Source organism: Lonchura striata, chromosome 8, assembly GCF_046129695.1.
Source record: "Lonchura striata isolate bLonStr1 chromosome 8, bLonStr1.mat, whole genome shotgun sequence".
Lineage (NCBI taxonomy): Eukaryota > Metazoa > Chordata > Aves > Passeriformes > Estrildidae > Lonchura > Lonchura striata.
In genome coordinates, this window is record NC_134610.1 from 14,270,706 (window position 1) to 14,293,960 (window position 23,255).

The 23,255-nt window shown below is 44.5% G+C and overlaps 1 protein-coding gene across 15 annotated transcripts in view; it reads right to left on the minus strand.

Moving 5' to 3' along the window:
- The window catches only part of BIN1 (bridging integrator 1), a 90,442-nt gene that overhangs the window by 14,620 nt on the left and 52,567 nt on the right, over positions 1–23,255 (minus strand). For 3 of the 15 annotated variants that reach the window (XM_021526154.3, XM_021526157.3, XM_021526153.3), the window contains exons 7-13: positions 22,780–22,872; positions 17,538–17,623; positions 16,222–16,297; positions 14,141–14,223; positions 11,367–11,411; positions 6,576–6,726; positions 2,435–2,563 (exon numbers count right to left, since the gene is read on the minus strand). In XM_021526154.3, coding sequence (XP_021381829.2) covers positions 2,435–2,563; positions 6,576–6,726; positions 11,367–11,411; positions 14,141–14,223; positions 16,222–16,297; positions 17,538–17,623; positions 22,780–22,872 — 663 coding nt within the window. The remainder of the gene's footprint in view (positions 1–2,434; positions 2,564–6,575; positions 6,727–11,366; positions 11,412–14,140; positions 14,224–16,221; positions 16,298–17,537; positions 17,624–22,779; positions 22,873–23,255) is intronic. The other 12 variants (XM_021526156.3, XM_021526160.3, XM_021526159.3 and 9 more) reach the window with 7 other exon arrangements.

The window sequence follows — 23,255 nt, forward strand, 5'->3', positions numbered from 1 at the left end:
TTGAATTGATGGAAGGGAAGTCTGAGAGACCTCAGAGCTAATTCCCAAAGCTGCTAATTTCCTCCTGCCTTCTGAGTAAGAAACAAAATATGGCAGCTCATTCTAGCTAAGAGGTTTGAATCTCCCACCCCCCCCCGCTCAAAAATTGTTTTCAATAGTTTTCATTTCTAGGCATCCCATAAACTTACACACATAAGTCTTCTAAAAAGCATACATTTGAGAAGCTTTGCTACTTTATTCAAAGTCATCAGAATAACTCCCTTTGAATGAATAATGCTCTACCTAGAGACAATGACCCCACATTTGCTGATTACCATTAATAAGAAGTCACAAAGGACACAAAGCATTAGCATTTAAGACTGGACTATCACTTTGGTGGTTTAAATTAAATCTAACCACAATGTACTGCTTTCTACTCAGCTTCAGAGGAAACTGCTGTCTCCGGGAAGTTAGGAAGATTTGCCCCTGTTTCCTATGACCTCCCAGCCCCTGTTTACTATGACCTTCCCACCTCCCAGCTGAAGCAGGCCCTAGTGCTTCAACTACCTTTTCAACAGCAAAAAATTAGTTATTCATATAACTCCACAGTTATATGAAAATCCCACAATGGAAAAGCTTCCAGAAAGTAGCAAGCGACACCATTTAAAGTCAGTCCTCTGAATACCACTGACATCAACATCATTTTCACCTCTTCTAATTTTCTCTTACCCTAATTTTCTTACAGATTTTTCTCTGCCTTATGATCATGTCTTTTTGAGACCCACAAGGATGAGGACAAGGAACCAAGCTCTCTCATCTCACAATTATGAGCCCTGACCAGCATGCAAAAACCAACTAGCATTCTAGTAATTCTAGTATGCTCTTCCAGCACATCTAAGCCACCATCAGAGAGGTTACAACACCAATCTTTAGCTTTGTTTAATAGTGAGACTTCAAAGGCTGCAGCCATGGAATAGTTTTACCTATCATTCAAGACTTGAATGCAAGGGCTAACACTCCTTGCCTTTACCTAAATCTCCCACAGACAGCTCACTGGAACTAAGACATCTGACAGGAACAGCCTTGGGCAACACACTGAGTGCCAGGGGCTGCTGGGCCCTTCAGTGAAGATTGTTCTGGAAACCAGAGTCCTCCCTCAGAACTCCCATCTGGTCAAAAATCACAGCAGATCCCATCCTGGCTCAGAGCACTGATCAGGTGCAGAAGAATATGTCTAAGGGCTGGCATTCACATGGAAATACATGTTAGAAACCATGGGGCAGACAGAGCTGTCCATTACAATGAGGAGAAGGAAGCAGAGATGATGATAAAGAGCTGCTCAGCTGCCTGCAGTCCCCGCCTTCCAACACTGACGTCAAACCATCTCTCCACTCTGCAAGTTGTACCTATTGCCATGCCAAATCTAACATGGACTTCCTTCCCTCCCCACTTCATGTCTGCCCCTCAGCAGCTCGGTGGAAGGTGGCAAACCACAGGCAATGAAGCAGTGTGATGCAAGGAGAAATTAGGGAATGAGTCACAGATGAGCACTGATAGAGATATGATTTGTGCTTTAACAAGCATTTAGGGAATATATATATATATATATACATACACATATGTATATATATATTTAAATAAAGTAGATGCAGATATCTCATGATACAGCCAGAAATCTGGTCAGGCTCCTATATACATTAGGACTGCCATTCTCCTAGATCCAACAGAGAACTCCCCACCTGGACAGCTTCTCTGGTAGTGACATAAATCAAATAGAAAGTGAAGAGGAAAATCTATAATTTGAAAACTTGTTTTCCTTTTTCAGGGCTTCAGAAGGTGCCACTTGACAATACTGACAGACTGTGTCAGTAGACTTAACTACAGGCACAGTCCTGCCCATCTAACTGCATCAGCTACTCTTTGCAAAGAGAACTTTGGCAATTCCTTTTTGCCTTTCCTGTGCAGATATGAGCTTTAAACCACAAAGCCTATGGGTGAAGGCACAGAGAGCACAAAACTGTCTTCTCCAAGAACTGGCAAATATGCCAAAGTCAGCAGTTAGGGATGTACATGAGCAGAAAAAAAAAAGTGTCATCCACACTCAGGATCAGTGGGTTTGGAGAAAGCATAGCACATCACAGGATATGAAGAGAGTCATAATCCATGTGACTGCTGCTAAAGAAATGCAGAAATTACTTTCTCGTATCTTGACCAGGTGCATTTCTCCTGTTTCTTCTATGAAGGAAAGCTCTCAAAGGGCAACATGTTACTGAATTTTTGGTATTCTCCCCTTTAAATCTGCACCTAAGTAATCCTTTGGCTTCTGAGGTCCAATGCTGAGCTTGCTTTCCTCCTTCACCTGACCAGGTTTCATGGCTTGACACCCCCAAGAGAAGAATGGTCTGAAGGAAGAGTTCAGAGGCAGAGAAAAATTAGGCAGGGCATAGCAGCTAACCTGTGAAGGGGTTGTCACACTTATCTCGGGGACAAAATTGTCATCAAACAGACTGATGATGTTCTCCTGCTTGATCTCCTTGGAGGGGGTGACTTTTGGAGGCGGAGGCACCGGAGGCCCTTTCCTCAACTGCATGCAAGTGAGCACATGGTCACAGCACAGACGGCGACACCCAAAAAAACCAAAGACAGGAACCAGGTTAGTCACAAAAACTGAAGTTGAGGGAAATCACAACCACTGGCACAGAGCAGGGTCCAATCAACTCCATCTGAAGAGAGAGGGGAAGGGGTGAAGGGTTGAACTGAAACAAAACAAAAATAAATAACCACACGCCTCCAGAGAAGGTTTGGCATCATTAGTTACACTTCAACCGTGGGCAAGTTTCCCTCTGCAGAGGAGAAGCGTAACACAATTAATATGCATTGACAGGACATGCATACATAATTAAAGCATGCGCAACCTTCAAAAGGCCCACTGGGAAGGGAGCAGATCAATTACTGAGAACATGATCCAACAGAACAGGCCAGCACTGCCTCCCTCTGCCATACTTACCGTACCTAAGGGAATGAGAGAACAGACTCCACTTGTTCTACAATGGACAGGTGGCCATGAGGACAGACTGATCTGCCCAGTACTGGCTCCCTGGTGCCCTGATTTTCAGTGTGCTGTAACAAAGTTCTGCAGGAGCTCTTGATGGCATCTTGGCTTTAGGCAAGAACAACTCATACTCCTGAGAAGCCATGACTGCTGTGAGCCCAACTCTGCTCTCAGTTTCACCATTGACAGTAATGAAGACATGTTTCCCAAATGGAGATCCCAGTGAATGCATAAAAGTACCTCACTCTGTAACTCTAACCATTCTATTACCCCTCATCATACTAAAGATTCAGTCTGACACAGCATCCACAACCTCATGGTTTCATGTTTAGCTGTGTACAAGGCTTAAGGATAATTTCTAGATCCAATCTGACTTTAAGGAGCTGCTATTGAAATAAGTTAGCCATACGAGTTCCCAGCACCACAGCAATACTCAGCAATGACAATGCTTTCCATTTACAATGAAGTTTTCCAGCTACTTGATGTTCTTGCTGCATGCAAGGCAGGAGGACCCAGAGACTTGGCAATGTGCACCCAGTGTATCAATGTCAAGCCCAGATCTGAAAAACGAAAATCCATTACTCCTAGGCCTGTGTTCACACTCCTCCAGCACATAACTGAGTTCTACACAGCCTTTATTCAGATTTCTAAGGACAATCCCTGTTTTCTACTGGATTAACCTACTTTAGAGAGAATGATTGTGTATGAAAGCACACTTTTTTTCCCCCTGAATAGTTAGCTGAAGGAAAAACAGAATGGAACCAACTTTTCACTGCTTGCAAAAGGTGGTGTGTCCTTATTCCCCGAGAACAATCCCTTCCTGAAAACCTCCTGCCTGCCAGTTGCTGGCAAGATGGGGCCAGAAATTTCAGGGAAATGCTGTTCTCAGAAACAGAACCACCCTCTGCAGAAATGGAAGGCTCCAATTACTATCTCTCAAGTCAAAAATATCACAACTCTTCTACTATTTATTCCTCTAATATGGATAGTCAGTCTCCTTCACTCCAATGCAATAGTGTCTTGGAAATGGCCACTTCCACACTACCCAGTATTACTTCCAACAGCAAACTAAAACCACATTTCAAAGACAAGATGATTGCATATTGATGTTAGTTTATACCCATAAATTCATCATGCACTAACAATTTGGTTGCCTAGAATAGAACAAATCCTCTAAAATTCTTCTGCTGACTTGGATCTCACAGAGCTTTATCTTCCCAAATTCCACACAGTTGCACTGATTTCAAAAGTCTCATTACAGAGTTTCAGTGGTGTAACTGAGAGCAGAAGTCTGACCTTTTAAGTTTCCCAGATCCCCCTGAAGTCTTGTGTCATCATCAAATTATTCTGCGGAGAGCTGAGTGCATTCACTTCTTCCAAAAGACAGAAATAAACTGTTTTTAAAAATTAATGACAGTAAAAGAGTTTGAGGTTATTTTGGGTTGTATAGGGAACAGTTCAAAATTTAGTTGGCATTTATTTGATCACTCCTGGTCTTGTCTTTCTCTCCACAGCCTTGGCTTACATTCTGTACTGGTATTTGAGACACAAAGAGACCAGAGAATTGTTCTTGCTTGTTGCTTTGTGCTCCATCCTCCCAAAGAGGGTGAGGCCTCTCAGCCTCCTTTGGAGGACCACTGAACAAATCACTTACCCATAGGTCAAAAGTAATGCCACCTGTGAAGATTTCAGTGTTAAAGTCAGGCACTGTTGAGAGAGCAGACACTGTTCCCAGCTGCCTGGCAAGCTGACACACACTTGGTTTCTAGATTTTATCCCTACAGACACCAGGCTCAGCTCTGAGAGTGAAATTCCTGCCTTTGTCTTCCCTGCCTCTGGAGCCAGCTCCAACTCTTAGCAGCTACTGCAAATACGGAGTGGAGCTCTTCTCTCCACGACGCCCGGGGGATGAATTAAACACAGACTGGGAAGGAGCTGCCGGGCGGTGGCAGCATTCACTGCAAAGCTCATTTCAGTCTTGCCTGTGGCCCATCAATGCCAGGGCTCTGCTGGAGTATCCTGCTTGTTTCCCAAGGGGTGCCTCCGGCCCCATTCCTGTGGGCAGGCAGGCAGCAAGTGAAGGAGAAAGCATTTGCAGGCTGGCAAAAACAAGGGTTATGTGTGCTATTTAAAGGAAAGGGAAGAAACCAAACTCAGCAAGATGAGTCCACAGGCAGGGTGGGTGAAGACTGTTGTGAACAGCTTCATAAATCTCTATATGATTTCTCGCTCCAAATTTTAGTCAAGTTCTGGAAATCTCTGGGGGAAAAAAAGAAAAAAAAAAAAAAAAAGAAGAAAAAGAAACCTGCAACAAAAGGGCAATTCTAGATATCCTATCTTCTCTCCCCCATACACACAGTCTACTTCACAGGTCCTAACCAGGTTGGTGGTGAAGCCACAGTTAGGCTCTGCACTGCCGAGATGTTCAGAGACCCTGGAGAAGTCCTGAAAATACACTGTCAGACATCCACACATCTCACAGGGCTGGAAAAGAAATTTTGCCACACATCTCTTCCTGTCCCTCAATAATCATAAAAATCAAATAGTGGAGAGAACAATATAGTGAGAGGCTGTCTAGAAACAGGAGAAAAACTACCCCACAGACTTGGATTTGGAATCACACTGCTATGCATGGGAACACCAAGGGAGTTCTGGGTTGCACCCATCTCTTTCCAGAGGCAGTGGATTTTCTTACCAGTTTGGCCAGAACCCCTCTTAACTTTAATCCTTCCTGGAAGACTTCTCCTAGTGTCCCACTTACTGGGATAAAAGGATTGAAACACAATGTAAATTTGATCTAGTTACTGCTTTTCTCTACTAAGCTTTTTTCCCACTCAGCAACACTGGGACAAGAAGATGAAGTAAATGTTTTATCTTCCCAAAGTAAAACACTTAGATGATATGCTGAGTAGCTGTATCTACTATTTTGAACATGCTGCTGGATATTTCCTATGCCAGAAAAGGCCTAGTGAAGGCCACACAGAAGGTTCAGACTCCATGCAATGGACTATCTTCTTCCTGGAACCCACCTAATTTCTTCCTAGCATAAAAATATAATCTTTTTTTTTTTTTGCATAATATTGCATCTTGATATTAAAGTGAAACATCATCCAATGTACAGATATTCTTCTTATAATATTAAGTTTTTTATTTTAACCTTTCTCAACTACAGAAGTTCTTGAGAAGAAACTGGACCACCAAACTCCACAGGTTAAGTCAAATGTAAAGAACAAACCTCCTCGCCCAGCTACAACTCCATCCTCCCTGCATCTTCTTGGCCATTCTATCAGACAGCAAAAAGTATCACTGGCCTTCCCCCTGTGAAACCATTCAAGGACACTCAGTTCTTATAATAGAAAGATAGCAAATAAGCATCTTGCATTCTTAGGAACTTTCTCAAGAACCAGTGGAAGAGAACAACCATCATGTGATATTCTGTGTGCTCAGAAGCAGGATAAGGTCTAAAAAAACAACTGATGGATGTCTTTAACTCACAGAGCTTGTGCCATCAGCAGAAAAATGGTCAATGTCATGGGGACACTACCTGAGACGGTGACTTTGGGATGCTTGCCCCAGGTGCTTCCAAAGAGGATGGTTCCAGCTCATGGTTGACAGTCTTGGTCTCAGGGCTGCTGATGGGAGTTCCATCTGGTGGAGGCGAGGGGCTTTTATTTGCTTTCGCTGGGGTGCTGTCACTGAAGGAAGTGAAGAGAGAAAGGGGGAGACAGGGGGGGAGAGAGGGGAAGAAAAATAGAGAGAAGTCTGAGCCAGGCCTAGGAGGAGCTGTGCTAAGCAGCACAGATCAGTGGCCTCCATTATCTCTTTTGCTTCACTGCCCAGATAGGCAATGAAGACATTTGGAGCTCCAGAGAAGCATCTTTGCTGAGTCACTTGCAGTCCAACACACTGCAGCAGCATTACTTTGTAGCAGGCTACTCACTAAATGCCTACAGAATTTATATACTTGCCTCAAGCACAGAAAAACAAAAACAAAACAAGCAGGCATCCTTTATTTTGCTAGATTTTCATGAGTGCCTGACATTAAATTAGTCTTTAATACTGGGGAGGCAGATGGGGAAAGGAGTTCAGTGCTGCTCATTTAGTTTTAAACACCACAGATTAGAATTTTTCTGTGTGGTGGTCTAATCACATCTGCATGGGTTATGACTAATAGATTCACAACACCTGAACTAAGGCTGTAATCACAGAATATTTTATTCCTTGCTGTTTTATGAGCTGACTAAGCTAGTAGAGAGGCAAAGTAGCCAGAGGTTTCACAGATCATTCCAGACAGCAAAGGAACAGTGAGGCTCTGCCAACTAATAGAGATTTCTCTATTATGAAAGGTCTCCCTAGTTGGTCTTTATTCTAAGACTGTTTCTGACACACAGTCAAGATGGATTCTTAAGGAAATTAAGATGCAAGAAGTATATGCCAATGGCATTTGTTGTTTCACAGCTTGGACAGATTTGGGCAGATTTTTCAAAGGAATGGCAAGAGGCACATGCCTTTCCCTACAGGCGTGCCCTGGCTGGTTGTCAAGTCTGTGCTTCAAAATACAGAATCATGAGAGATTTAGTAAAAAATTGGTTACCTGAGAATTTCAACAGGGAAAATTCACTGCTGGAGGATACTTTAGCAGAAGTGATTACAGTTTGGCAAAATCATACAGATATGAAAATGTAATATCATAGCATATTGCAAAAGGGCTATACAACCTCATCTACAGGGAGTGATATTTGGCTCCACTTAAAGTCACATTTCCTGTGAAATTCAAGGCCTTGAGAGAAGCTGAAAGAAACAGACCCTTTCCAACAACTTGAGATACTAAATCCTGGCATAGAACCAGCACTAAAGCAAGGCAGATCCGATTCTGCAGGGAGATCAAGTAATTTATTACTTTGCTCTGTCCCAAGAGAGTCCAGAGCCTCAGACATGTACATCCACTCACACTCGGATGCCTGAGTTGTGGTGGTCACTGGCCAACATGCATGATGGTCTCATTCCTAAACATTTGTTTGCAAGTAGGGGATAGCAAGAGGAAGAAAGGATAGCAAGACATTTCAACAAACTCCTTTCACAAGCAAGCATCCTGCTCAGCATTCCAGCTTTCAAGCTCCCCATCCCATTCCCTCTTCATTCACTTTGCCCTCACCCATTCCCCCAACTTTCTCCCCCCATATCCACACCCCACAGACACATTTCCCCACAAAACACTTCTTCTCAGGTCCACATGCAGGTTGAATACTTCTGATGACACTGATGCCAACAGCACACCAACATGATGCAACAAACCCAATGACATTCTCTGCCAGCAGCTCTCAACCAGGAGCACACACACCAAGGGAGAAAGAGGCACATGAAGAAGGAAGAGGGAGGAGGAGAGACTAAAGAACATGTATGCCAACCCCTGCAGCTCTTAAGTCTGATTGAACAGTGTCCTTCCTCAGAAGTTCCAAGAAATCACTTCAATACCTGGAGTCTGTAAAGAAATTTACGAAGTTGTGCTACAGATTAAAAGTAGTAATTGTTGTAGGGTGAAGGTAAAGTCCTGATCTAAACAGGAGTTACCAGGAAACGTCAAAGAACATCCTCTAATGCCAGAGTTGAGGGAAAAACAAGTATATGTTACCTCCCTCGGAGCCGAAATCACTTTGGAGAAAATGGGGGACACAGTGATCTACATCTGGAGTGCCAGGACTTCCCAAATGCCCAGACCACACTGGGAATTCAGGGACTACTGCCTATCAGCTGGCCTACCAAGACAAGGGTTGACTTTTCCTTCTAGGGACTTGAAAAGGATAATTCTCCCAGTAAGAAAAGAGTTCAGGCTTATTTTCTAAAGGCCATGGAACAGTTTTGCAGTGACTTATTTCCAGTGCCTGGCAGTGCCTTAATTTGGAGATATATTGGTAAAAGACTCCCATGTGAGTCAGCCCCTGTAGGAAGAGGGGAAGCATCAGGCTGTGAGGGCCCAACACTAAAGCCTTCATTAAGTCACTACTATTTACAGCTTGTTTGATGTGTTGGCCAGTCCCCCTAGGAAAATGCCACTGCTAATTTTGGCTGAGCCTTTTTCAGCCCCTGAGCAGCACCTTCATTCCTGCACTTGTTGCTTTGCAGCTTTGCCAAATTTAGCCAGTGCAACCAGCATCAAGTGAGATGGTCACCAGGATCCTCTGTCCTTCACGTGTCCCCAGAGAGCACACACTCCCCACACAGAGCAAAGGCTGGTCTCCAGATAAGTGTTTGCTCCAGAAAACACAGGAAAAAGCAAGAGTGCAGGGACTCTACCTACTGACCAAATCTGAGCACCACAGTAAAAGCAAGCCAAAACAACAAGGTCACTGCTCTTTTTCCTTCCCATGAGCAAATGGGAAGTGATGCCAATTCCAGGAATATCAGGCAATAAAAGGAAAGGGGTGTCAACTTTCTTCTGCAAACAGAGCTGGAAAGAGAGCTGGGTCTAATACAGCTGATGGGAAAGCCAAAATCCCCCAGCCTCTTTTAGTGCTGCTGAGCTCCCAGACAATCCATGGTGCTGCCTCATTTGTTCTGGAAGGGCAGAGTAACATCTGCAGACAAGTTTCCCTTGCATGTGTAACAATCCTACAGAGAATAAAACCTACTTTGCTATATAGTAAAAACAGATCAGTCATGTCCTGCCAAGTTCTCAAGTTAAAAAAGAAAAAATGGTTGGCATCTCACTTAAGGCTCACACTTGGCCTTTTAGCCAAAGGTAATTAATTTTTTACCACCAGAGCATGCTGGAGAATTATTTAGAAATAAAAAAAAATAAAAATAAAAGGAGCGGGTAGGAGAAAGAAGGAAAAAAGAACCTACATACCCAAACATATGGTGGCACAAATGTACATTCTTGCTGCAGATCAAAGACTGACCAAGTTCCAGATCCTCCTCCTCTGCACTAGGGATTGCACATTTCTCTGTGACCCCAGCAGCTGCTCTGACAGCAGAAGCCCCCAGCAGAGCCCATCTCAGGTACCTTAACTGCTGGAACAGTTGGACTTTACCAAGGCAGAGCAGGAGCCCATTGTGAGTAGAACTCATCAAGGGGAGATTTACTGGTTCCCTCTGTTGTATAATCCATCCACTCTCAGTGACTGGAAATATTAGACTTCCTGCCTGGTACAGATAAAACATCAGTCCAACCAAGATCAGAGACAGACATCCAGAGAAGTACTCCAGTCAATCCTCCTTTTCCTACAGTAGAAAACCTCAGAATAGTAATAACACAATATAGTGCTTTACTACTTGCACTTGAAGATATAAACATCTAAGTTTGCCCATCAGCTTCCTTGTGAAATTACCACTCTTCACTCTCCAAATTCCCATTTTACAAAGTATGCACAGCAGACACAAAGAGAAGGGCTGCATGACTTGCCCTAGTTAGTGGGAAACCAGATCAGGAAATACAAGGATCCAAATCCACCAGCACTTTCTTTTATTGCTGGCAGGACACCATCTTGATGATTATAATTTTTTTCTCCCTGTAAGGGTCCCATGGAGGAAGCACCAACCAAAAAGTAAGAAAAATGAAAATCAGAGGAATTTTCCATGCCATTATCCAGTAGTTCCCACTTTGCTGCAGAGCATGTTCATGTCAGAGTCCTTGATCTACAGTAACTCCAGGCATTGTAGCAATCCAGCTAATCAATGCCATCACTTTTTTGAAGGCAAGATGCAGACATTAGTCTTTATACAAGCCAAGAGGCTTCCTTTTCCTCCAATCCTGCACAAAATTTGAAATGGACAGAGCAAGATAGTGAGGATCCTCAACAACAGAGCAAATAAGGAGCAAAGCTGGAAGCATCTTTCTTCCACCTCATCATTCTCTGAATTGCAACAGGTAGATAGGACAGGACTTCTGAGTGTGAAAGACCTGCCTACTGGTCCTCCCTGGCTAGGCAGGGGATGAGAATCCAGCATTTCAGACCTGTTCAAAAGGACACACCCACTAGGTAAAACTAGAAGCTGTCAAACACCAGAATTGATTATATTTCCATGGAAAACCCAGCACTGCATTTTCCATCACACAAAACCAACTGGACAGACAATCCCTGAGTTTTCACACTGCCTTCTTAGATAGGAAAAGAAGCAAGGATTCAAACCAGGCACACAAGCAGTTAATGGGATTATCCAGACACAGAGAGATCTCAGCAGGACCCAGCAGGCCACGAACACATCATATCATGCAAAGGACCCCTCTCCCACCACAGGGTTAACACGTGCCAGGCTGTTAGAGTCCAGCAACAGCCTCTCCAGTTTTAGGAACTAAATGAAACATGTATCGAAATGCTGCTCTCCATACCGGTACCTGCTCATCTTTTTCCTCAGCCTGGCGAACAGTTTAGTTTTCTTTCTGTTGAGGATGGCACGCAAATCATTTCAGTTACAGGATGGCACAGTCAAACCAGGGAGGAAAAGTTAAGCTTCCAAGTACCCATTTAGCTGGTGCCACAAAACTCACTGCAATTAAAATGACATGATCTCTTCTCCCTCTCTCTCTCTCTCACACAAACACACACATGAGTACACACATACACACTTCCCTCCTTTACTAGAAAGCTATGGCCTGGTTTGGACAAAGTAGAAGAAGGTTCTTTATGCCTGTCAAAGATATACATATATATCTATATATATATAAGCAAACTAGAAATTTCCCTGCATTTTGGAATATGGGGCCAGGGTGCAAATGGAAAAGAAGAAAAAGGAAACTGTACAGACCACCAGAGTACTGTAAATGTCCTTTCACAGCTCCTCATTCTCCCCTGTGAATATTGCTGCAAAAGAAACAAGCTCCCCATTCTTCTTTTCTTATGTAGTCTGTGCAGTCGTATACATGGAACCAACTCAGCAGCTTTTCTACATCATCTTTTTCCAGTTTGCCCAATCATACCAGGATAATCCCACAGATCTTCTTGGTCTTTTATGCATCAGAGCCCTGAACTCAGAGGCTTCTCAGAGTTCAGACTCTTTCAGAAGCAAATCCCAAACATTCGTCTGAGGTTCCCAGAAATACACCAGCTACTGTGCTACACTGCCAGCTCCAGATACATCAGCCACAGTAGTATTTCTGTAGGGCCTCACATGAATGCCATAATGATGTGCACAGATAACGTCCTCTCTTCTCACACCTCTTCAATCATTTCCTGCCATTGTATCAATCTCCAATCCCCTTCCCAGTAGAAAAGGGTCAGGGAAGCATCTGCTCCTACAGCAGACCACAATAAGCTATCAGATGAGTGAGGGCTATTTCCTCCTGCACACTCCTGCCCCAGCCCTGCACCACAACAAGAGGCCAGATGTGCAGCAGACACAGAAGTGCCTCACAGCATTTCCTGGTCACTGCAGAACTACCCTGGCAAGTCTTTGCTGTATCCTCCTACAACACCATGCTCCACTGTGCTCAGGAGGAAGAGATTCACTCTGGGACAGGTCTGGCACCTCAGCTGAGATGAAGGTGAGATGCAGGTGATGAAGCAGCACTCAGACTGCTGCCCACACAGGGACCCCTGTGCATGCACTCAGCTTTGGGTTTTAGGGCCACGTGGTCTCCTAGCCAGCCAAGGGGCACAGAACTGCAGCTGAGACAATCATTACAGCCCCAGAGGAAGCTAGCAGGTGGGGGGGGGGGGGGGGGAATTGTAAAAACAGGTGATTTGTTCATTGAGAGCTCTTTAAGGCCAGAAACTTTCTGCCACAACAGCAGGAACATCTCTGGGCCAGGTTGCCACTACTGCCTACAATCAGTTTCCCAAGGAACAGAGGAAGGAGGAAAAAGAAGCTGGGCAAAGCAAAAGCTACAGCCTTCATCTGTCCTGTTACCTCATCCTCCTCCAAGGACCCTGAAGGATGCTGCTAACAGAGACAACACAGCCTATGGCAACAAGAGGATGAGCACCACAACCTCCTCACAAGGCTTCAGTCTGGTTGGGTTGTGATACCAACAGACACCACATGGTAACTTGGGAAGAAGACATTATTTTCACAGGTAGCATTCCAACTAGCATCACTCAAATCGGCTGTCAGCAATCCAGAATTCAGGGGCTAAAATTCATCTCAAACCTCCTCTATCTTTAGATGAGTGGCAAACACCACACTGGAAGAATTGCTGGGAGAAGACATGCAAGTCATCTATGCATGACTGCAACAGGTTAAACTGGGAGGAGACACATGGGAGCACAGAGGTCTCAACAGCTGATCTACTCCTTCTAAACCAATGCACTCAGACCACAACTTGCTCTTACTTCATGCTGATTTCACCACGTCCCTCCATCAACACACCAGTTGAGGACCTGGGCTGTGCTCCTGCTCACCCAGCACATGGGATTAGCAGCAGCTGGAAGCCAGAGCCCAACACTATTTCATCACTCGTGCACTTGGATGGGAGCCAGTCAGCCTAATCCAGAGCCCAACCCCTCCCTCCCTTCTCAGTGCTAGGGAATGTGCAGACTTGCACTTACACATACAGGACAGGACCCAGCTGAGGAAAGAAAACTGAAGGCCCAGAGGACACTCACTCCTTGTACACACATGGGTTGGAAGTGCTCTGAGTTCAGGAGGCCTTGTATTAGTGATGCTTCAGCTACTTCCACAACACACAGGAAGGAAAAAACTCAGTGCAGCTGGGTAAACAGGATGGGCTTTGGCAAAATAGTGATTCCAAATTTGGAGGGCCAAAGAAGGGAAAATGGTCTCTTGGTGCTCAAACTGACAAGCTGCAGGTACATGGTGGGAGCTTTTGAGGGAAAGAACAGGACAGGTGCTGGGCAACTGGACTCAGAAAGAAGGGCAGTTCAGTAGCTGGAATTAGATTTTAAAAACAGAGCTGAGAGTCAGTTGCCCAAATATCAGGACCTAGTGAATGTTTAGGCCTCCAGATGCTATCCTAGAAAGGTAAGAGGTATTGGATTACATCATGTCCAAGTGTAATCTTGGGCATGACTCTAGGAAGTCTCAGGAAGGCACTGGCAGGTGGGCAAATCACTTGCAACTGACAGCTTGGAGGTTTCAACACCCCTGGGTAGGTAGAAATATCTCTGTCCCACCTCCCCTGCTGAGGGAAAGACACTACCCACAGTTACTGACCTTGGTTGTGCTTTAACAGGGAAGGCATTGCCTGAGTACTGCTTGTCTAGACCCAGCAGGACATCATGAAGATTTTGGTTCAACTGCAAAATACAAACACAAAAGACAGAAAAAGAATGAGAAAGAAGCTTGGATGCCAGAAGAGAGCCTGGGCTGGCCTGCACAGACTGACTAAACACAAGCTTGTGGTAGGACATGCACAGTTCCTCATCCCAAGAGAGGACAGCTCTAAACCCGTTTCCACTTCTCTGTGAGCTATGCAGTGCTACAGCACTTGAGCTGTCAAAGAGCTGCTGGCATTTCTGGGAATGCTCTGTCTTCCTTACAGATCACCCTCTTTGCTTCCCTATCACCTGGGCCCACCAGCATGCTGCCAGGTACCACTGCAGAAGCAGGCTGATTGTTTACCTAAGATCTGTGTGCTTCAGCTAGAGCTTAACTCAGGATTTGTAGCCAAAAGCTGTTCCTCAGGCCTGCTCACCAAAGCTTGAGACATGGCCATTTCCACTGTGGAGCCAAAGGTTTCAGGTGAACAACCCTTAACTTCACCAGCTGCCTGGGCCATCTAGGCTTGGGCAGGACTGGATGTCTTTGCAGAAATGCAATATTAGGGTTTAAACTCCCCCTGGCACTGAAGGCTGCAACAGACACTCCAGACACTCCTACTCTGAAACTGCAAATCCATGAGCAAGACAAGAGCCGGATTTATCACTGCTAGGAGGAGGGATCCCATGAAATCAAGGTTGGAGGCATCCTGCAGGCAACACCAGCAATTAATTGGATACTGTGGCAGTAATAAGAAACAGATGGTTCCTATGGAACAAAGCAAAAGCCCTGCCCTCATACAAAATTTCTCAAGAAGGAAAATACCCTGACAAGAAAAATCATACAAGAGAATTCCTGTCTAACAAGCATCTTTCCCATGTTTTGTTGAATGTAAATTAGCAGCAACAAACTAGTAATTGTAACAATCCTCCTATTCGTAACACTTAGTTCATCCCTCAGGGGAGAAGAGCAGGCCATTAACTGGAAAAGACCCCATAAAATGTCATCAGGGCTCAAAATTGATGTGTTACACCAAGGCAGAGGGCCCCTGACTGCTGGGAGTTGAAGGACTATAATGTTTCCTGTTGCTTAGTGGCTGTTTTGTTGGCAGGATGACATTAGGGAGCAGAGGGAATATAAGGGTTTTCCAGCTGGGCTCTCAGTCCCGCCCCAAGATTAGTGCAACATTTACATTTTCAAGCAGCATACAGACCTAAGGAATTCAGGATTTCTCTAGCTCTTAACTGAAAGAACAAGATCATATTTGTAAATGACAGTGGCAATGGGGACTTTCCCACAGACTGGTGCTGACGTCTCCTGTGGGGGCTGCCAAACAGCACCAGGATCTGGCTTGCCAACACTGCTTTCTGTTGTGATTCCCAACTCAAGGCACACTGGTAGCCCATACAAGGCCCACACTAAGTACTTAAATGCCTTCTTTTGGGTCACAGGGCAGGAGAGAAACCAGCAAAGAGGTACTGTGGGGGAGAGCCTTTTTGAGAGACTGGAGTGAGGCATGTTTCAGTTTTCAGTCGACTTGCAGGCTCCCTGCTGGTTTTAACCCCACACCTGGGTACAATGAAGGTACACAGCAACTGGCTGCCAGGCAGCAGAGGGGAAGGAAAACATGCTCAGCCTGACCAGGTTATAGGTTACAGATTCACAATGTCGATAAACTAAAAATGGCAGCAAGAGATAGGTCTAAGAGCGGCTTCCCTTTCCTCTGTGGATCTGGAAGTGAGTGCTGTCAAGTGATGTGAACTCTCCACTGCTGCCCATAGCCCTGTGGTCTCTCCCCTGTGCTCCATCCCTTTACATTACTATGTCAGACTGCCTTTGTCCCAGGTGGCTCAGAAAAAAGTGAAGGGTTTGTATTATGCTTCAGCATAGAGACATTGTCTACAGCTGTTTTTTTAGCTTGAGGTTTGGGGGTTTTTAGTGGTTGGGGTTTTTTTTGTCTGTTTTTTCTTTGGTTTTGTTTTTCTTTTATTAACAGTGAAGAGACAGTAAGTAGGATAAGCTGTTGGTTGCCTTACCTTGCTCATTTCTTTATGGAAGTTCTCTTCTAGGCCAGCTATACTCTGGAATGTGTTGACATAGAAACCAACACGACTGCCAAATGAAAAACAGGACAGAAGAACTTAATGGACACAATGCTCTCTCAAAATCTTCTAATCCTGCCCTTTCTGTTACCTCCCACCCACCATTCCCATGCAAACTCAACTCTGTCAGATATGGTACATGTGAGAAGAGAGGATGGCAAGGAAATGGATCAATGAGCAAAGGCCGACAAGTCCAGGGAAAAGAAAAGACCAAGTAAGACAGGAACTGAATTTATGCTGGGTAAAGGGAGAGAGGGGTATAGGGTGGGGAGGAAAAAAGCAATAAAAAGCACCAGCAGTAGGAAGATGAAAAAAAAGAAGGATAGAGGCTGTGATGCAGAGAGTGCTGGAAGAATTAGCAGGGGGACATATTAATTCATCCAGAAGTCCCTTACCATCAGGGAATCAAAAACAAGCATGAACTGTTTGCTTCATGGGCAGAAAGAGTAAGAAAGCAAAGGATAGCACAGAGAGCAACAGGGAAGCAGAAGGATCAGCTGGAAAGCTGGAGCCTGTGAAAAACCTGTGGCACTTGAAAATGCCAGCAGCTGCCCAGCCTGCCAGCTGCCAACAGAGAGTGCTCTACCAGCACCCAGCCGAAGGGGCAACAGCAGGAGGGAGAGGCTGTCCAGGGCCAGCAGCACCAGGGCTCTGCACAGGGAACCCCCAGATGGCTCTGTCCCCCCAGCTCCTTCCCAGCCAGGCCTGCAGGCTGCTGGGAGCAAGGAGTCCCGACTCAGGCTGGTGCAAAGGGGAGTGAAGGCAGAACTCAGCACTTTGCTTTCCCACCCTGCTGCTGCCCAGTTTCTCAATCAACCCCCACAGACCTGGACATGACCACCGCATTTAAAAATAAGAAACTGGGACACTGCTAAGAAGACTTTGCCAGTTTTCCACTGTGTTGTCCCCATAAATCAGCTTCTGCTGCCCTACAGTTCATCCTCCAAGCTAAATATTGGTCTTTGTTTCACCTCCCTTTTCATCACCACAATATCTGGGTCTCTCAAGTCTTCCAAGAAAGTTGAGCAGAGTTGGTAGGGCAAAGGGATTAAGCAGACAAAGCAGAGAAATACAGTTTCTCTTTATGGTAAAATCTTGTTTCTCAGAAAAACCATTAAGTAATGCACAAGAGTGAACCTGTGGCTGGGGGGAATCCTAGGGCAGACATAAATGGTAAAAAAAAAAAAAAAAAAGCAGACACCCAGTCTAGACTAAGATGAATTGTGATCCAATTGTGATCTAGCACTCACCTATTCCATAGTGAAGGCAGTTCCTCCTGCAGATCAACATTCATCTCTTCAAACACCTTCTGAGCCTTTACTAACTCCTCTTCAGCCTTAGCAACAGAGAAGGGAGATTGTCAGCTCCAGCACAGACAAGTACCCTGCAGGGCTGGAACAACTGTGACTCTTTTCATTGCTTTGGGAGACCAGGCAAAATTCTGGCATGGAGTAACCAGCATCCCAAATGAGTCTCCCAGGAACCAGGGTTGCACCACAGGTGATCTTTTAGGTTGAATGTGTTCCTCTCAGGTTCTCTCAATGGATTTCCCCATTTATACATTCAGCAAGTAATTCAAACAACCACTAATGTGTTTCAAGTTCTTTAAATTTCCCTGACTTCAAAAACTGAATGGAGTTGGTCAGGCAGTTCAGCCTCCAACTTGGATACAGATGAAGGTAACAGGGGCCTCGGTCCCTTGACAGATATCAGAAAGAGTTCCAATCCATCCCAGATGGCATTAGAGAAGAATCCTCCCTCTTGGGGACTTTGTGCTGAGGTAAGGTCATGCCAAAGCCCTGTCTCCTATGAGGAAGAAAGGAGTTCTGCATCCTTGGCTGTTACAGCTCTCCCACAAAGCTGACTGGAGAAGCAAGGAAGGGTATGCAAAGCATGAGCTGTGCCAGAGGGAGGCCAGGCTGCAGGGCTTCTGCAGCACATCTTGGTTTCTGTGGTCTCACACAAGCGCAATCCCTGGCTGGCTGCCAGCCTCAACTCCAGAACAGATCTCCTTCTCCCAGATGAGAGTTTAAATTTGATCTGTTCATTGGACCTAGACACTGAGAGATCCCAACACTGATGGACAATTCTGTCAGGTTTCAGTGATGAAAAGGATGCCCTTGGTTTCTGTTGCTGACAGCAGAAACCAGCAACAAGCACATGCCCTTTGCTACACATGCCCTAGGTCACCTCCTCAGTGCCCTGATTTAAAGTTTTGTAATTAAAATGTTTCTATCCTGTAATCTACAGCAGCACAGTATTCTGCCATGCAGTGGGATGTAGAATGGAAAAAAAACCTGCATGAGCAATTTGGAAGGTCAGCACAAGTGTCTGTATTTGTAACAACAGCAGGAATTTCACAATACCACAGGCCTCTGTAAAGAGACCACAAACTATGGATGCTGAATCTCCCTACCAGCCTATAGTCATATTCCTACACCTTCTATGAAATCAAAATTTATCTTCTTTGTGTCAGCTTAAAGAAATCCAGTTTATTGCTCCCTAGTGACAGTTATATAGTGACAGGAATGATGGGAGAAAAGGCTTAAAATATTTTGCAGTTCTGAATCCTGGAATCACTCTCCATTATATAGGGTAGCATCCTTTCACTCTCCATTTCTCTCCTGACTCAAGAGCAAACCACAGTAGGAGCTCCTACTTTCCAGCTAGCTTCACCTGTCAAAGGGTTGCTCATTGCTGCCAGAGGCAAGGCTAAGGCTCTGTACTCAAGACCAGGGGAAAAAGATTCCTCTGTAAAAAGACACATCTGGGAGGTATTCAGAAATTAAGAAGACCTGGTGAGGAACAGGCAAGGGGAGAAGGGGTCATGATGCTTCCACCCAGAAATCCCTGTTTCGCTGCTACACTCACTGAAAAACTCAACATTTCAAGAGGGTTTGCACAAAACAGAAAAAAAGTCTTTTAAACAGACACACAGTTTATGCTGAATAAAAGACAATGATCATAAAGACTCATTCTGCCTTAAAACACCTTTATGAATGTTTCTAATGCAACCATTTTAAAGGGAATAAAAGAAAAAAAAAAAAAAAAAACAACAATAAGTCCACCCTCTGGCTTTATCTTATTCTAACTTCCAAACTATACTGGAACCAGAAACAACCCAGGAAATGTGAAAGCTGGGAGATGATGCATCATTGAATGCTGTTAGTTTTTCAGATGTGCTGAATATCATTAACATTTTTTCCCTCTCTCATTTACTTGTTTATAAGGTCAAAGAACCTAGAAAGCAGTGCATGAATATTGTGACATCCGAAGGCAAAGGCAAAGCCAGTAACAGGCAACGTTCACTCTAAAGTAGTTGTAAGAATCAGGGATGCATCCAGCAGGGCCTGTGGCTCAGCTAGTGCTCTCATCCCCAGGTAGAGCATTGAAATATTCTTCAGTCCTTAGTCTGCCCAGGGATCTCCTCACCAGTGGGATTTATGTTGCTTGGAAGGCAACTTCTGGCACTTGATAGCCCTGACTGCTGCCAGCCAGAGCCAAAGCCAGACATCAGCCTGGTCACAAGCCCTTCTAGAGAAAAAGCCAGCTCAGAGAGTGAGGTGGGACAGGCAGAGACAGGTTCCAGGGCAGAGCCCACTGCCACATCTGTGCACTTTCTGTTTCAGCTGTCGTCCTTGCCACTCTGAGGGGAAACCAAGGCAGAAGGACTTAATGCCCACTCCCATGAAATAGGATCTCAGAAAATCTTTCTCTCCTCTCCCTGCCTGAAAGGGGGAAGGTTTGAGCAGGAGATGAACAACAAATACTTCCCTGACCTTCCACCTAGCCAAAGCTGAGAGTGCCAAGCACAACCAGTTCAGTTGTGGCAGGGGACAATTTGTTCACTCTGTTTCTGCTACTACCACACATCCCAGCCCTCCTGAGTGTCTGCTTATGTCCAGCCTGGTGCTTTCAGGCAGTCTGGTGACCATTTCACTTAAAAGACTGTGTTGTGAACTGTGGTAATTAGGCACTGCTCTGTAAATAGTTTAGATATCCAAGAGGCAGGGATAAGGAAGAGAGCAGGAAGACTCTCTCCAGGCCCAAGCCCCACCAGTCCCAATCAGACCGGACTCTCAGAAGGACTCAACTTGCTGACTTTTTCCTACAGAGATCTTGTTCTGTTATCACTGCAACACCAAGGATGTTGCTTTTTAGTCTGCATTAAACATGTCAGCAGAGCTTAGTCAAAAGGCAAGAATTTGCTGTTCTAAGCCATTTTCCTCTTTGTTTCAAAAAGCACAGCCACTGACATTTCTAACTGGGAGTATGCAATAGCAACTCCCACAGTAGACTTCACAAAAAATTCCCACTGTGTTGTATTTGTTTTTATCTGCTAAGGGCCTAAAGAGCCAGAAAGTTTGCACACTGGAGAGAAGGACTTTGCTTTACCATAGAAACACCAGATCTCACTGACCCCTTTTTTGCATGGAGGCTGTAAAAGTATCAGGAAAGAGGAAACAGCAACACAGCTACTGGTAAAAGGAGACTTTTTTTTAATCTTAACATTCCGACACCTCTCAATAAATCCAGCTTCATCAGCTCTTCCAGTTTTATCAAGAGGTTAATGAGATTTAGTGCTGTCATTAACACCTTCAGTCTTGAAATCACACAATTGTAAAAACTGAAACTTTTTTTTTGCCTACCTACTAATCTTTGTGAAGGCAAGCTGGAAAACCGACAGGTTCAGAATACAAGTAATGTTCTTTGTTAGGATTTTTTTTTTATAGTCTCCAACCAAAAGTAAAATTAAAATAAAGAAAAAAGCAAAGAAAAAAACCCCAAATAGAACTTACACAAATAGAAACAAAACCAACACAAATAGAAACAAAAAGTTAGGGTTGGCAATAGCATTACTTAGTGGAGGAATAAAAGGGAGTGTTTTGAAAATATCTGTGGTCACCGAATATATTAATGCCATGTACTGGGAGATTAACACCCCCGCACCACAGTGGGTGGAAAGATTACACAGCCCCTTGCACATGCTGCTGTAGGGCAAAGTGACCCAGTACAGTGAAATTATGGAGTGACTCTTGGTATCCTGCCCAAGATCCACAGGCAGTGAATGAGGGGGCACTCATAGGCACTGCCTCTCTGGGCAGTCTGTGCATACTGCTATTATAGCAGTCACCACGGCCAAGTCTGAGGAGAGGAAAAATGCCCAAGAGCAGATAGATTTATATATTTATTTGGGACTTGAGAAACTTCCCATACCTGTTTTCTAGTCCTCCAGAAAAAACACCAGTCAAACAGACCAGCCAAGAACCACAACTGTGCAGGTAGTTCCCAGCTGGGACAGCAGAGGTACAGGAAAAGCCCCTGGCAACCTGCCATGTGTCCTTCTCCCTTCAATCAAGACTGAATACGTATTTCCTTCCTTTGCTCTGCATCTTAAGCAGGGCTGCTAACAGCTGTTCTTTCCCCAAGCTTTACTGATGTGGTGGTAATGGAGTCTCTTCCCAGATCCAAAGTCATAAAGTGACTGGAAAAAACCCAGGGCCTTCATAAGGTGAGAGGCGTTTCTGAACTGCAATTCATTCCTTGACAAGGAATGCGAAGACATAGGAGCATTGGAATGAGAACAAATGAGCTCACCAGAAACTTGTGAGCAGGTAACTGGTGCTTTCCCAGTCTGGGTAAGGATTTATTATCCCTTGCTCATTGAAAGCATTTTCTTCTCACTGACTGTCTTCTGAAAACTCCCTCTTATCCCTTAAGGTGTAACAGAAATACTGATCAAGATTTCATCAAAAAGTCACACTTTATGCAAGTAAGATTGAAGTTTTTATTCCCTCAAGTTCCTCTGAGCTGCTCATGTCTCTCAATATGCTATAACCCATGTTCTGTCAGATGACACCACCTTGATCTCAGCCTGTTCAAATATGTCATAGAGGATACAAATTGCCTGATCTGGGCCCATCTCTTCTCCTGTGCAGATTGAAATTGTATCTAAAAATGGCTCTTTTAAACCACAACAGCCAGGACAGTGGTCATTTGGGAATACCACAGGAGAATGTTGCATTCTAACTCAGCCGCCACAGAAATCACAATGGCTTTTTTTTTTTTTTTGGCTTTACTCAATGACATGAATCCATAGGCCAATTTTTCAGCATTTCCTTTTTTTCTTTTTTTTGAAACAGCAACAATAAAAACAGACTGCTTCTCTTAGAGCAAAATGGAAGAAGTAATTGGAAGAACTGTGTACTACATCACCCTCTGCCTCCAAATTATTTCACAGCCTTTCTTCATCCCATTTCAGGAGGAGAAAACAACCATCCAGTATTAACACACCTGACTAGAAATCAATTGGGCATGCACAGATTCATTCACTGGCCAGCAACTTCCATGTGCTCACTGTGGCTAAGGAGCATCAAGGACACACTTATCAGAGAGGACTAGAGTGAACGTTGCCTAGAGATTACTTGCATGGTACAATCTAGAGCCCAAAATAGCGCATGCAGGGTTAGAGCCAGGTAGATCAGCAGTCACCTGATTTCGGAGCAGATTAGTTTGTGCAACGAGGTGAGCTTGTAGCTTCCCTTGACACCACTGAGGCGCAGCTTTCTCAAGCAGCGAAACAGGCTGGGGGAGGGAGCATGTTTGAGTGGGAAAAAAAAGAAAAAAAATAAACAGAGAACAAGAGAGACACAAACATATACCTTTTAGGATTAAAAAATTAAAATCACAACAGAGAGTGTATTTAGAGGCTGGGCCAAACCAGTATCACCAAGGCGAGAGAAAAAAACAAACATCCCAGGACTGATCAGTTATGAATCCTTTGAAGCATGCCAAGTTTAGCAGTAATTAATGTTCCCGTGTGGGCTGGATACTGCAGACCAGCCAGGCAGCTGTAAGAGCAACAGATACAGTTGTTAGTGACCTAGCACATAGACAACCTTACTCCAAGGCATGGCTGTGAAGTCGGAGCTCCTTAAAGAGAGGTCAGGATTAATTAACCACCATAA